Below are 15919 nucleotides of genomic sequence, written 5' to 3'. Positions count from 1 at the left end.
GAACCTGCAACATGACATTGTCACCCATAACATACATTTAGCGAAGGGGCCCTCTGAAGAGAGTGGCACTAAAAAAGGAATCTGTACATACTGTTCTGGTACAAGAACTCAAGTGCTAAGCTGTCACTTCTGCGATACACTCTCTGCTGTACGTGTCCTGTGGCTAAATATCACTGAGGCAAGTTTAAGTACTTTTACAAAAGAAAATCCAAGAGTACCTGACACTTTTTGTTGGTATGTTACTCTGCATACATGTACACCTACACAAGTGTAAATATATATGCATATATGGTAATTCGTTACATTTTATTCCACAAAATGCACAAGTTATGCATATTAACCCCACCCACTAAGCCCTCCCCAACCCTGTTGTACTAGAGATCTTCTTCCCTTTTCCCTCCCATAGACCCATCAATCACAATATGTATATGAGACACACTCTGACATAAAAAAAAAGTTACAGGTAATTTAGAGAGCAATTCTTCCCCTCTCTACAGCAAAACAGAGAATAGGTGGGAGTAATGATTGTGACTCGTCAGCGGCAGAAAGAAAAAGAGAGTGAGGTGGTGCCATGGAACCACATCGGGGAGGTCAAGATCAAGGACGGGGCTTTCCACGGGTGTCGCATCTCATGTGGCCCACCCTTCTAAAAAAGGCGGACTCGCTTGATGGATGGGCTGTCTTGCTCGTCTAGGCCGGGTCGGCCCAATCCCAAGGGCGAATGGAAGTCGGGACGGTGCTCATCGCGATCGCTGCCCTCATGCGAGCTGCCACAGCTGCTGAGACTGTCAGCCGGGGAGCGGCCCGAGTCCTGTAGCCCCTGTGGGTGTGGGCCCTGGTGCTGCTGGTGGGACGGTAGCGGGCAGTAGCCGGCGGGCGTGCCGCTGCTGGAGCGATCTCTAGGAGGAGAAACAGGTTCGGACTTGATGTGCAGGCTTTGAGTAGAGGGCAGGGAGAGATTTGAACCCTGACATAAGTGAGTGCTAGAGCAATTTCTGTAGGAAGGAAAGGAAATGAAGGGGATTACGGATCATAAGGAGTGCTTGTGCACTCCTGTACACAGGTGGCAAAGATACTCACAACCAAATCACTGACATTTATCTTGTATACTAAAGTGTGGATATCGCAGAATGAGAATTATATTTGAAAATATGTAGCAAAATATGTACAAATTCAGAGACTGATTTTAAAGGTCCACTCAGTCAAATTTGTGTTCATGTTGCACTAGTGGCGTACATGCAGCATAACGCAAAATCAGAAGTGGTTGGTTACCAATGTGATTGTAAAAATTTGCTATTAGCAGTCAACCATGATTACTTTTTTCATGAGAGGATTATTAATTTAAAGCAAGTAATATTCAACCATTTTATCTCAACATGGCTGCACTCATGAAAGTGTGCCCAACACCATATGTAACCATATGCTTTTTCTATAAGACTGAACTGACTAGAGTATTCATCTCATGTTAATGCATATAATTTTAAAGCATATTCTTTCAAAAATACTATTCCATTAGCTTCTGTTGAATGTCTGGCGTAATAGCATTGGGAGACCACAAGGGGGTGATATAATATTTACTGAAGCAGGTCGCAAAGTACATGTATCGCAACATAGGATGGGTATTTTAGAACTCCTTGTACAGGATGCCTACACAGAAAAGTTACAAATATTTTTGTACTTCAAGAATGAAAGTGATGTTGATGAGTTTGCAGATTAGTGTATAAAACTGGTTTAATGGCACAGACTGAACTATATATCCACTTCGCTAGCTAATTTAACTTTGACATCAACACCATAGATGTCTATATAGCAAAGTTCAGAGACAAAATGTACAAGATGGCTGCGCGCTAGTTTCTCTGGCACATAAGGTGAATAGCTATCAGACAGTGACTAATGGTGAGTTTACACTACACGATTTTAAACCCGATTCTCGCTCACCAACAGTTTTGCAGGAATCGCCGTCAAAAGCCTTAAATCGTGGGCAAATCGGATATCGCTCCCGTGAGCAACGTGATTTGAGAGAAGCGCTGAGATATGTTAAATATCTGGACCAGTCTGCGATTCCAAATCACGCAACGTGAAACGTGTTTTGACTGAATACAACAGCAGCTTTGACCTACAGCCAATGAGAGAGCAAGAAACGAGGCACGGGAAGTTTCAGTGGGAGGAGTTCTGATGTACCTGCAATAGAACATCAACTAGCATGGCTGGGGTATCAAGAAAGTCTCATTGGACCGAAGAAATGGAGGGAAAATTAGTGGAACATTGGCAGGAGCACCAGTGCCTATTTGATGTTTCATCTGAACTGTACCACAACCGGTCGGAGAAGAGAAGTGTTGGAGGGAAATTGCCAATTCTCTTGGACAGTCAGGTAAGAAAATAGGTAGATTTTACAATAGGATGTACTTTTTCATATTGTAACCAATAAAATATATGATTAAACACATATACATCATATTCTGAAATGCATAACATATGATCATGTATTTGTTATTTGTATCTCGTTTAACTTTGCGTGTCTTTGAAAGTCATGTAGTGTGTAGGAGCCATATGGTAATTAGATATTAATATAATATTTTAAGGTAGGAAGTTAGTGTATTCTTGAATGTTTTTCTCATTTGTTCATTATAATGTGTTCAAATGCCATACTCTTATCCTTACAGTATTTTACGCATTCAATTATGTTAAATTGAATGCTAGCCTACTTCACTAATTTCATTCATTATTGTCTATCAACCTCAAATAATCAAATGTGATGACAAAAATGATGAAAAATATGAACGAAAAATAAAACCTAAAAATAACCATTAGAGAACATTCTGCATTTGTGATTTTAAGGTTGAACCACAAAAACTCCCTGCAGTGTTCTTGGAATGTTAGTTTATGGTTACACAAATACAACCTGAAAATAACCATTAGAGAACATTCTGCATAAGTGCTTTTAGGGGTCCACATAAACACCTGTCTTCAGTGTCCTGGGAAGTTAGTTTATGGTTTTAAAATATAACCAAAGGAGAATTGGTTCCCAAAAATTAACCAAACGGGAACCATCTCCTAATGTTTGGGGAATGTTCTGTGTTTGCTGGGTCCTTGTCACAGACTATTCACCTTAGGCTTGCTCACTTTATTTTTATTCTCTGTAAAGCAGATCTTTGTCTGTGAAAATTAGGCATATTACACAAATAAATTATTGAAAAAACAATTGTTGATTTATAAACATATTACTGCTAAGTTTAGTTGACTGTGAGTTATGAATTCTGACTTTTACTGGGAAGAAAATATAGAAATTGGACCTTTAAAATGTTAATTGAATACCACTGTCCTATTTGAACTTGTTTAATAAGGCCTAATTAATCACACACACACACACACACACACACACACACACACACACACACACACACACACACACACACACACACACACTTTTTGATGTTCCACTCTAGAAATTTTACTTTAATCCAGGAGGCACCATTGTAATCACCGGGAAAATCTTCCGATTAGCGATGCATGAAAAAAGCATCAATCCCAAGCCTAGCAATTAAAAATATACTACTGAGTGCACCTTAACAAGAGAGGTTTATTTTTAGTACAGTGACAAAGAAAGGTAAGATTAAGAGAAAGTTGCATGTAATAAACGATAAAGGATAAGAATAGGTTATTCAGTGAGTCTTTGCATGTATTTAGACTTACCCCAGTTGACTGAGAGCAGAGTGATGCATGTTCTGTATCTGATGTTGTTGCCATCCACTCATTGAGCCCAGATGCAGAGTGTTAGCACTGTTAAAGCCAGATATAGAGGACAGATCCGCACTGCTCAGAGAATATTCTAGAAGAAAACACATGATCACAGTTAACATTTGCATCCTAAACCTGTTTGACTTCATGGTACCCCACTGACCAAGACAATATTCACAGCCCCCCCCCCCCACCCCCACCCCTCTCTCAAAAGAATTGTTTGAATTTTTCACCAGTGAGAAATGTGTTGCCAGTTTACGTCGTAATCCCTGATTTCTTAACAGTTTATAGTTATTAAGTGACTAAATTATTTTTATCTAACTTCTTTTAAATAATTTCAAGTCATCTTGTGGCCCTCTTGTGGGCACTGTTGTGAACTACGGTCAGAATTTGTGTTGATCTTATGGATAACAATGTATCCGTCTGCTGTAGAGATAGAAACATTACATACAGACTAGACAATAAATCAGTGAGATCCCACATACTGTAGATATAGTCTCTGTTTAACAAATATATAAAAACATAATAGAAATACTATAAGTAATTAGACATAATTACAATTATAAAGTTAAAAAAAAAAAAAAATAAAAAATGGATTACTATAGTTTACAATGATGAGTCATAGACGGACCAGTCTTGGAGAATGCACAATAAATGAATTCATGCGTAATTAAATGTGTAACCTTTTATTATTAATATGTAATATTTTTATTATTAATATATACAACCTTTTATTAATATTTGTATGATTATTTATTATATATTTAGAATTCACAAATTCATTTGTATTATAAATAAACATTCCATTTACTGAATTTATGAAGATAAAACATAATGCAGTTTTTCATAGGAAAGCTTTCTAAACATTCTGAATAAGGCATGAAATAATAAATGGTGTTAATTTATTGTATAGTGTTAGTATATTCCAGCACAATAGAGCTGATCAGCCATGACGTCAATTTGTAGACGAACCTGGAAGGCTAATTCACCATGGGTTCCCTCTAGATTTTCCTATGGGTTTTTATAATGGGGTTTTTTAACTTATGAGTAAAATAAGGCCTGTGGCATACATTACTTGACAACATGTAGACGCTTTGTTCTACAACACAAATTACACACAGTCATACCTCAAACATGAATTTTGAAGCCGCCATGTGTTTTTAGTTTTTTAAGATGCAATTCAATACTGCTTCAAAATTAATGTTTTAGGAATGACTGTGTGTTGTTGTAAGCAATGTTTACCACAGACCTTATTTTACTCATAAGTTCAAAACCCCTGTTATAAACACCCATAGGAATATCCCAAAGGAATCCATCGCGAATTCTCTTGTGGTTTTTGGACTACAACCTGAACAGCTCTATGTAGGTGAATGTTGTCTCAGGGGTTATTCTGAATATGTTTATTTTTATTCATATTATATATATATATATATTTTAATGACAAATAGATTTCGACCTACCAGTACCATATGAGGTGGAAATGGCTGAGGGGTAGCCACCCATTCCCTGCCCTGGTAGAGTTGGTGTCGCTACAGAAACCACAGGAGTTGCCAGTGACTGCGCAGACTGAGAGTTGTTTATTCTCTGATTCTATAAGTGGAAGATCAGAGAAGAGTAAAACATGAATGCATATGACTTGTCAATTTAGCAGGACAGAAAATATCTTTGTGTGCATCTCAAACAATGCAAAGTGAATGAGCACAACTCCCCAAAATTATGAAAGAGGAAATAATCACTTGACATGAAGCACCACTGAACCCTCTCAACCTATGATTTACAATCTCTCACAGGGCACTTGGTCGCTATAGAAACTCAAGGTCTCCTTGGCAACAGAGGGGTTGGAGGATTTGTTTTACTTTTTCGTCTTGCTTGTATGAATGCTGAAAGATGTGACAATTTTGGGTTTATTTTTTCGGTTATGAAAAAATTGAAAAACAGTGGGGGTGGATTTCGCTGGCAGTGCAATGACTTAGATGACCAATAGATGTCACTATGGAACTGTGTAGCGTTCCTCTTCTTTTCTTTTCATTTCGTTGAAGCATTTCTACAGGTCACATGTGCATATGAGTATTAATGAAATAATATTGGATGCACTATTGACATTTATACTTTTATATACTGTATTGCTCTTTATGAAGATGAATATTTACCATCTAGAGTTAGACACCACACACACGGTGTCACCATTTTATTTTAAAAACTTGATTCTTTAAAATAAATTAACAAGGCTTAGAATCGAATTTTAAGAAATGTATAAAATGATGGAATTTTAGCATTTTATTTTCTGACACTGGTCACTTGTAAAAAAAAAAAAAATTATAAATTTGGCAGCCTTTTTTAACTGAATTGTCTTCCAGTGGATTTAAAGTGCATTCAATCTATACTTTTGATCAGTTTGATCAGTTCGAACCTGTGACCTTATTGTTGCTTGCACTATGTTCTACCAGCCGAACTACAGGAAAAATTGACTTATAATATGTCTATGAGGATGATGTCTATCAGCCTATGTCACTGGTTTAAGTGACAGTCTCACTTACCAATAGAAGGTCAACATCCTCAGACTGATGGCAGTAAAGGGAGGGGGATAAATCCAGAATTAGAGTAATTTGCTGACAGTTGCAGTGAGTGAAGCTGATGGTGTGTGATGTGTGTGGCACTATGACACTATAATAACCTATTGGCAAGCACTTTCCCAAACCCAACCAAAGCTGAGGAGAGTATTCAGGATGTTTCTAACATGAGTCTAACCTTGGCTTATCAACTCATGACTATTGGAGAAGCAAGGAGAGGAGAATCACTAGGGCTCAGGCATCATGTCTGTGACCAAAGGCCGCAGAACTGTTATGGCCAGTAGTCATAGCCACTTGTATTTACAAAGAGCAATACTTTTAATGAGATGTGCTATACATTTTGCCAAGGGAAGAGGGTCATTATAAATTCTCGTTCTCATTCTCAGCTCAATCTACACGAAATGCTCTCCGCGGACCATGTCAATGAAGAGAACAAAATGTGATGGACTTACATTTGAAGGCATGTTGTTCTTGGCGCCAGGTGGGATGAGCACACGCAGGTCAGGCTTACGGCTGTTCATGCCCAGGTTAACCGGAGGAGGGGACTTGGCCTGCATGCTCTTGTTCATGCCTCCAGAGGACACCAGCAGTCCAGGAGAGTTACGGTGGTTTCCATAGCCATTTCCTAATGAGAAACAGAGAGAAAGAGAACAAAGGATTAGAAACAACAGTGCCAAATTCATTACATAAGGCTTTCACCATGCCACATGATTTAAGTAAGCTTCATTTCCCTCTCTCGCCTCCACCAGAATGCACCATTTCCAGTATCATCTATTGTGAAACTTCCATTGAAGTTCAGCTTTTTGTTTTTAAACATGAGTTTTGAACAGACTCATGTCAATTACTTAAAGTTAATTAGAAAAAAAAAACTATTTCAGCTAAGCTGTGTTTGAGGAAGTGGCCATAGGCTCTTGCACCTGCATTTGTAATTATGTAAGACCCCGGTCCAAGGTATGAAGGCTTATGTTGAGCATCCTGTAAATAGTTGTTGTTGGTAATTAGTAGGGTTGAAGTTGTGTTTACAGTTCTGACTTGAGATACCCATGCTGTTTTGTGTTCAATTACAGTGTTTCACTTTTATAAGTCACCATCAATGAGATAAGTGGAGTGGTGGTGGTGTAGTGGGCTAAATCACATAACTGCTAATCAGAAGGTCGCTGGTTTGATCCCCACAGCCACAACCATTGCGTCCTTGAGCAAGGCACTTAACTCCAGGTTGCTCCAGGGGGATTGTCCCTGTAATAAGTGCTCTGTAAGTCACTTTGGATAAAAGCGTCTGCCAAATGCATAAATGTAAATGTAAATAAGTGTTCCTTTTAACTAAGGTGGTCTAAACACGTGGTCATTGTAAAAGCGCAGAAACTATAACTCTGATAGTATCTGAAAGAAGATGTTTGAGACAGCCAAATTACCCATTATGTTCAGCTGCAGCAGGACTATGAATTTAAGTTGAAGAATACTGATTTAACCTAAAAAGAGTGCAGCAAATCTCATGGTGTATTTTAATTAACATGAATAGGTTGCTTTGGATTTACTCAATATAAATGAGCTGTTTTAACCCAACAATATGCCATACCCATAATATGTATTTATATATACATTTTTTAAGAAAACAAAAAACAAAAAACAAAATAATAATAAAAAAACTATATATATATATATATATATATATATATATATATATATATATATATATATATATATATATATATATATATATATATATATATATTTATTTATTTATTTAATTTATTTTTGTGTATACCATACAATTATATATAATATTAAATATTTTACATGCAGCTTTTTTGATTTCATATTAATGGAGAGACTAAATGGGATTTTTGTACTTAAAACAAATATTTGTCATACCACAGAACCATTTAATGAACTATTGCAGGCAAAAAAGTGACTGAAAATGAATTAAGAATAAAAATATCTCTCAGATATACACTTTTCCTTACACATTTATATACATTTTAACTTAATCTTAATGTCTGTGGACATGTTATGCATCAACTAACCATGTGCAGTTAGCTTTAGAGTTAATATTTGGTTTAAGAATTTTTCTGTTTCCTAACAAACTGTTTCAGTATCAAGGCTATTTAAAGAATTTGAGAGATGAGTAGGGAGATAAAGAGAAAGAGAGAGGAGAGAGATGAGGCTCATTCGTTCCTCGTGTGGTTTTGTGGTAAGGAGGCAGGTGTTTGATGAATAAAGACAGGTGGCCTTGGGTGTTTTAAGGGCATTTGTAGTACTGATTTCGAAGAGTGAAACAGTAAAAACATGATATTTTTTAAATGTTTTCTGTACTAGTTCATTTGTGTGCAGACTACCTCTGTTCAAATGAATTCCCTTATTTGAAAGAAGATCCATTACAATGAATTTACAAATTACATATATATAAAAAGTAAATTAAATAAATAAATACAGTAGAATGTACATGGGAGTGAGTAAATGTATTTTGTTTGATATTCCAGTCATTTTAATATCTTATATTTTATATCTGGAGCGCATGAGGAAGGTTGCCAATATCGCATCTCATTTCCCAAGGTAAGCAGTTTCTATTAATGACATAAAATGCATGCCCCTTAACTACTGACAGTCAAGGCTGTCATTTGGCAATCAATGCTAAATACATGTGTGCACATGTGGCTTTCACTTATGACTACCAGAAGTCGATCAGACAAGCGATTTTTATTCATAATCCACAACTGGTAGCCTGACTTCATCATCTCCACAGAAGTAGAGGGTACAATATAATAAAAAAAGAGGATGGATTGAAGTAAAGTCTTTGTTTCACCATACATATAAATTGCCCTCTGTTCTACTCTGGTAACCATAGAAACCTCTGATTTCATGATGTGTGAAAGATTAATTAAAGGGGTGCATACAGTACAGTACATCTAAGCCAATAAAGAAACACACGGACCATTCAGATCACAAGTCAGGGTGTATTTAACAACCAGTTGATAGCGATTAGCAATACCACCGAAGAGTTAAAGTGACCCTAAGAGAGCAGACAGACAGAAAAGATGAGTTCACGTAAGGGCATGTGCTAGACACCGGTGATGAATGAGCCACAGCTGCTTGATTTATGCATCAGAAGAAACATAGCTGGGATTCAGGTGGCCAATAAAAAAAGCATTGCACTCATTTCTCATGCTATTCACTGACACATTTACAGTATAGTGCCTTTTTTATAAGTTTGAGTATGGCATCTCAAAACCAAAACCTGTGCACTAGGCTATTTGTTTCAAGGGATAGTGAAATTCAAATTCTCTCATCATTTACTCACCCTCATGCCATCCTAGATGTGTATGACTTTCTTTCTGGGTGTACTATCCCTTTAAACTAGTAGGTCTCGCGACCTCAGAAGAAGTTACACATACCCATCCTGATAGGGTCGGTAAATACACATAAACAAATGCATAGCACACATGCACATAGTTGTGCATTATTAGTATAGCAAAAAAGAAAAAAAAAACAGGCTTATAAACCTTTAAAGGGGATGAAAAAAACACCCCCTTTAACAATTTCTAATGTTGTCCATTCAACCAATCAAACAGTATTTTGGTGCAAATGCATCTGTCACTGCATAGAAACTAGCCAAATTAGGCAGTTGGCAACATGGACAGGTTGTGTTACAAGCCCTCATCCTATGTGCACAATTAAGCAAGGTAAAATCAGACCCAGGCTAACTTAAATACATGCAACAAGGATAAACATGGTTTATGCCGAACACAATGTGTTTTATGTAGTTAACTATTGGCTACCTAGAGCAAAACCATCATGCTGGGCTTTGGCAGTTCATGGTGATAGTAATACATTTTAATATTTGCTATGTGTTGGGTCATCGCTTGATTTAGAATGCAAACTTGCGTCCTGAAATAAAACCAGTTGAGAACCGCTGCACTATAGGCCAATACAGTGTCCATCCTCTAAAAGTTTTCTGACTAACATTGTTTCCCTTGCAAAAGCCACGCATCTTTTCCCTGTGTGCTTGAGGCCTAGCCATAGCCCTCACAATGGGGAAGTACTAAAATTATAGCTTCCCAGAAACTAGTGGTCCCCTCTTCACACACAAATCGCCTGATGTGTACAGATGATAAAGGACCCAATTCTATTTCTGGGGCTCCAAAGAGGAGGCTTAGCTGTAAATGGGCTTGGCCTAAGTTTCCACTTAACGTTAAAGCAAACTGACCGTCTAGTGTGGTTTAGCACACACTCGCTTTCCCTGCATATTGAACCGTCTCTGATTTCTTATTGTGGTCTAACGGCCTCAGTTAATCATCCTGTTGTCCATGTTTGTTTACTCGTTGTTGAGGTTTCAGCCTGGCCCTGGCTCTAGCAACTGAAAGAATTTCACATGCACAGCTAATTCAATGACTGGTGATAAACTGCTGAGGTGTGGTGAGAGTAGATATCTGCGAGCAGTCAGTTAACAAAAATTTTTTATCATACTGTCTGTGAGACCCAAAACCACCCCTTAAGAGGTAAAAAGTTTGGTCCGCTTTACATTGTCCGATGAGCTGGCCAACCTTCCCATATCTCTTAGCTTAATGCAATGGGTCACACATGCATAAATAAACATAACAGGGGATTTGTGGTTGTCTCGAGAATGGCAGGGTGCTGTGCACACACAAGACCATAAGCAACGGACATAATTAAGTTCATTTTGAAGCACTCTGTGCCAAGCATGGAATCAAAAAGATTTGAAATACACTGTAAGTTTATATATGTGTATATATAGTCCAAATATTTACATACATAAATACAGAGCATAATTACATAATATAAACTGTAAATTAGAGATGTCAGAATGAACACGTTAAAACATGCAAGATTAACAAGTTCATTTTTCTTAATCACGATTAATGCATTTACTGTCAATACAGCATAAACCAGCATAAAACACACACACACACACACACACACACACACACACACACACACACACACACACACACACACACACACACACACACACACACACACACGTTGTGTTTCCATGTTTTATGGGGACTTTCCATAGACATAATGGTTTTTATACTGTACAAACTTTATATTCTATCCCCTAAACCTAACCCTACCCCTAAACCTAACCCTCACAGAAAACTTTCTGCATTTTTACATTTTCAAAAAACATAATTTAGTATGATTTATAAGCTGTTTTCCTCATGGGGACCGACAAAATGTCCCCACAAGGTCAAAAATTTCGGGTTTTACTATCCTTATGGGGACATTTGGTCCCCACAAAGTGATAAATACACGCTCACACACACACACACACACACACACACACAACAAAGCTTCTGTGTCAAAGATAAAATGATGGAGAAAGGACCTCTTAACACAATTTGATGAATAAAATGAACCCAGATGGATCTTGTTATAGAAATAAAGTATTGTTCAGACTATCTAAGGCACGTTGTAATCTCCACAGAAGCAGGCAATTCTTAACTATCACCAAAACGCAGAATGAGACTTTTTTTTTTCTGCAAGCGCTTTTCATGTGGAGTTCAAAGCGGAGCTTGACACACAGTCACATTCTACCAGCAGATTAATATTATGGAGGATTAAGAGATTTAATGTCCATTGCAATGAATATGTAAACTATTAGGAGACTAGTTATTTCAATTAGTCTTTCTCACAGTTAGATTTTGAGAAACATATCATGCTACTTGAATTCGTGCTATTTTAGTGCATTTCCATCTTTATACTGTGGAAGGCTTTGTTTGGAAAATTATAACAAAACATTATTGTTACATATTGTTTTATTTTCTAAGAAGGAACTAAATGGATTTTGACAGGAAAAGAAGTATATACTGTATATATGAGTCAAAATCCAACACTTTCAAAACTACAAAACATTATGCGATTAATTGCGATTGAAATTTTAATCGACTTACAGCACTAATATAAATATGTCTTGATGTGTGAGGTGATTGTTTGCCATTGAATGATGGTTCACTATGGGGTTTTTCTTTTCACATTTAAAGTTTTTGTGCATCTTAGTTTCAACTGATTGCAATCAATCTTAAAAATGTGGTTACCACAATATTGTGTAACTAGGATACAAGTCCACTCAGATACACTTACACTTAGTGTATCTATCTCTCTCTATTAGTGTTTAAATTAATTGTATTATTTAACAAATAGGATGCTATAGTGTTCCTGTAGCTTAAATGATAGAGCAAGGGTTTGATTTCCATGGAACACGTGAACTGATAAAAGGTATTCCTTGTCGCTTTGGTTAAAAGCATCTGCAAAAAGAATACATGTAATACTATAGTTCTTGGAATCAACTAAGGCTGTTCAAAGACAAAAAAGACTGAATATTGATGTTGCATTCTCTGTCAGACTATTAATACTGAGGGCACTTGAGCATTTGACTCTCTTCAACTCTTGTTTCCAGAGTGGCAGCCTACATCAACTCTACACTGTGCCCTCTGTTAGCGTGTGCGCCAGCACAATGGCTTCATTTGATGGCAGTAGACCTTGAATATGGATAGAAGGGCCACATTAACAAGTGGCACTTTTGTGCATCAGAGACAGTGAGAAGAAGGGGTCAGTTGACAGGCCTTCCCCTTCCCCTCATACAATGGCCACAGGGCCAGACGAGGTTACCCAGCTGTGTCTCAGCAACCCAGAAGCCAAGTTCAAAGGAACTACTGTCCTGCTTTAAATATCCATGCCATGCTTCTGTAGTGACCACTAGTTAGTGGTTGAGACACACACACACACACACACACACACACACACACACACACACACACACACACACACACACACACACACTACACACTATGTTAGTGCAGCTATCATTATGAGGACTCTCCATAGGCATAATGATTTTTATACTGTAATAACAACATAATCTATCCCCTAACCCTACCACAACCCCTAAACAATACCTTCACAAAAAACCTTCTGCATTTTTACATTTTTAAAAACATATAGTATGCTTTTTCAAGTGATTTGCATTATGGGGACACTAGAAATGTCCTCATAACCCACATTTATAGCATAATACCCTTGTCATTACCAGTTTGTAAACTTAGAAAATGTCCTCGTAAACCACCCAAATCCGCTCACATACACACACACACACACACACACACACACACGTCCGCATATACCAAGAGACTGCGGCAACCACAAGTCAAAGCAGCACTCTGGCTGTATGCTGCCATAACTATCCCTTTCAAGTGGATTGTGCTTGTATATATAAACACATTTTCCAAAAGGATGGTAACTAGACTACTGCATGGTAAAGTATTCCAAGTATGTTTCACTCCAAACATATGATATTTGTTATCCTGCAAAAGACATAAAGCAGAAGAGCAGACTTAAAGGGAAGGTGTGTGTGCTGTCGTGTTCAGTTTGGATCAGACAATGGGAGCTGAAGCAAACAAGCAGAGTAAAAGGGTCAAATAGTGAAGCGTATACTAGATCTAATATGTTTGTTTACCTCTTAAAAAATAAATAAAAATTGATATTTACAAAGCTTATAGAGACATACTTGAAGGGCATATACGGGGAGTGTGAGCATGTGGTTTTGCCAAATCTCAGACAAATTTGGCACCTTGGTTTTAAGGTATTATACACATTAGAATTGATCTTTAAAGATGCTGTAAGCAAGCATGTTCACATTTAGAGTAATGGGCTTTGGATTTCACGATTGCTAATAAACTGCACTTGGGTTCAACACACATCACCGTCTTCATCGTCTGCCTGTCATTGCCAGCCCAACGTTACACAATTCTAAATTGTGTATATAATAAAATATATCTTGAAAGTTTATTTTCTTATTTAATTTTTATTTTTTTTTGTTCTTGTTTGAAGTGCAAACCTCAATATGTTTACTTATATTTAAGTTTAAATAAACTTAAATATGATAATTTTGAAATAAGGTAAAGAATAAAAAAAATATCTCTTTGAAAACAAGTCTTAATATTTAACACAATTTTAGTGAAGTATATTTATTTTGTTTTATTGATGTTTAGGTTTTATTTTATTTTGTATTTTATTTTGTGTTGCTCCATAACAACTGTGTGGAGGGCAAAATGAGGCAAGTGTTGAAATTAGTCAGTTAGTTAGCAAAAAACTACTATTGCGCAGTAATTATTTTGCAAGACTTAAGGTGAACAAACAAAATCAACTATTTCAATTACTGTGGATGTTTGGTTTTAAACCAGTCCAGTTTAGTTAATGACCATAGTCTGCAAAATAATGACTGTGAATACAACCCCAGCTTTACACAAACATCACAATCTCATGAACATTTGTGAGGCTGATTTGAGCAGGTAGAGAATTTGAGCATTTAGTGGTAGTAAAAGTTTTGATGAAGAGAAAACATACTGTAGTATGAGGGGATGCCGTCCTTACCAGCACTGGTGCCAGCGCCAGTGGAGAGATCAGCGCCCATCAGACCACCTAGCAAGAGAAGAGAAAAACACAGAGAGAGAGTGAGAGAGTGAGTGAGAGAGAGTGAGAGAGAGAGAGAGAGAGAGAGAGAGAGAGAGAGAGAGAGAGAGAGCGAGAGAGAGAGTGAGAGACAGAGATTTTAGTCACTTCATTGAAGCTGACATCCATATCCTACCGCAAAATATTCCTTCTTAAACATGTCAGGTCATTTATTCAGCTCCCTCGAGCCATAGAGATCTTCCTCCCAGCGAGTTTAAGAGCAAAGGAGACCGATATAAGGTGACAGAGATGTGTGTGTGTTTGTCTGAGAGAACAAAACACTGTCCTTTTCCACCTCAGCACACATTTCTGAGGGGGAAGCGATGTGGCCGGCGGGGCTCGGCCGTGGTGTCCAAGAAAAAGTACACATTTTTATTTTTAAGCATGCACAGGAGCAAGTGTGGTCAGAGAAATACGGGCTGGGCCAAAACTCATATTTAGTTAAGCGCTCCTGGAATACAGGGCTGATTACATCAGGAGAAAGCAGTTTTAATGACAGAGCTGTGGGTGAAAGACTCAAACTAATGAACCAAGACAACACAACAATGCCAGTGCCAACATGATCGTGTATGAACATCCGTCACTTAGAAATATAAAAATACAGGAAGAGACAGAAATATAGGTAAAAGCTAAGGAATAGAGAGTATTGGTTTTGTAGTAATACAGTTAAACATGGATATTGTATTGTAATTTGTGCTTGTTTGGATAATTTAGGATGACTTTTAAATTGAAAGACATCATAAAATAATTTTTTAACTCACATAACATGATGTATTTCAGAGTGAAAAAGTGAAAAATGTAGAGCAGCTCTTGATTTTAAATATCAGACTTGATTTGATATTTGAAAATGTTGAAAATTGGGCTATGACATTATTGGTTAATATAAATTTTTTACTGCCAGTTTGGGCATTGTTACATCAGTAGAAATGTGTGTGTTTTATTTACAATGAATACACTGATTATACTCTTGAGTTGTATGTGTTATCTACCTGCACTAGGAGGTCTGTGCGTGACTCCGGGCGACATGCTGTTTCTCTGTAGGCCATGGTGGGCCAAGGGCAGCAGGTTATGGTTACCCGAGTAGATCTGGTTATTCATGGGAATGGACATCTCATAGTTAGAAGAGGGCACAGCCTGGTGTG

At 37.3% G+C, this 15919-nt stretch overlaps 1 protein-coding gene across 6 annotated transcripts in view; it reads right to left on the bottom strand.

Moving 5' to 3' along the window:
- Window positions 1-347: 347 nt before the first annotated feature.
- The window catches only part of mef2cb (myocyte enhancer factor 2cb), an 83882-nt gene continuing 68310 nt past the window's right edge, over window positions 348-15919 (bottom strand). For 3 of the 6 annotated variants that reach the window (XM_052101828.1, XM_052101837.1, XM_052101820.1), the window contains 6 exons: window positions 15767-15911; window positions 14673-14747; window positions 6761-6933; window positions 5199-5328; window positions 3694-3829; window positions 348-995 (listed from right to left, as the gene is read on the bottom strand). In XM_052101828.1, coding sequence (XP_051957788.1) covers window positions 647-995; window positions 3694-3829; window positions 5199-5328; window positions 6761-6933; window positions 14673-14747; window positions 15767-15911 — 1008 coding nt within the window. In that variant the 3' untranslated portion in view covers window positions 348-646. The remainder of the gene's footprint in view (window positions 996-3693; window positions 3830-5198; window positions 5329-6760; window positions 6934-14672; window positions 14748-15766; window positions 15912-15919) is intronic. The other 3 variants (XM_052101862.1, XM_052101854.1, XM_052101845.1) reach the window with 3 other exon arrangements.

The sequence above is a fragment of the Xyrauchen texanus genome, chromosome 3 (assembly GCF_025860055.1).
Source record: "Xyrauchen texanus isolate HMW12.3.18 chromosome 3, RBS_HiC_50CHRs, whole genome shotgun sequence".
Lineage (NCBI taxonomy): Eukaryota > Metazoa > Chordata > Actinopteri > Cypriniformes > Catostomidae > Xyrauchen > Xyrauchen texanus.
The sequence above is the reverse complement of the archived record's forward strand: the minus strand, read 5'-3'. Positions and strand labels throughout refer to the sequence as shown.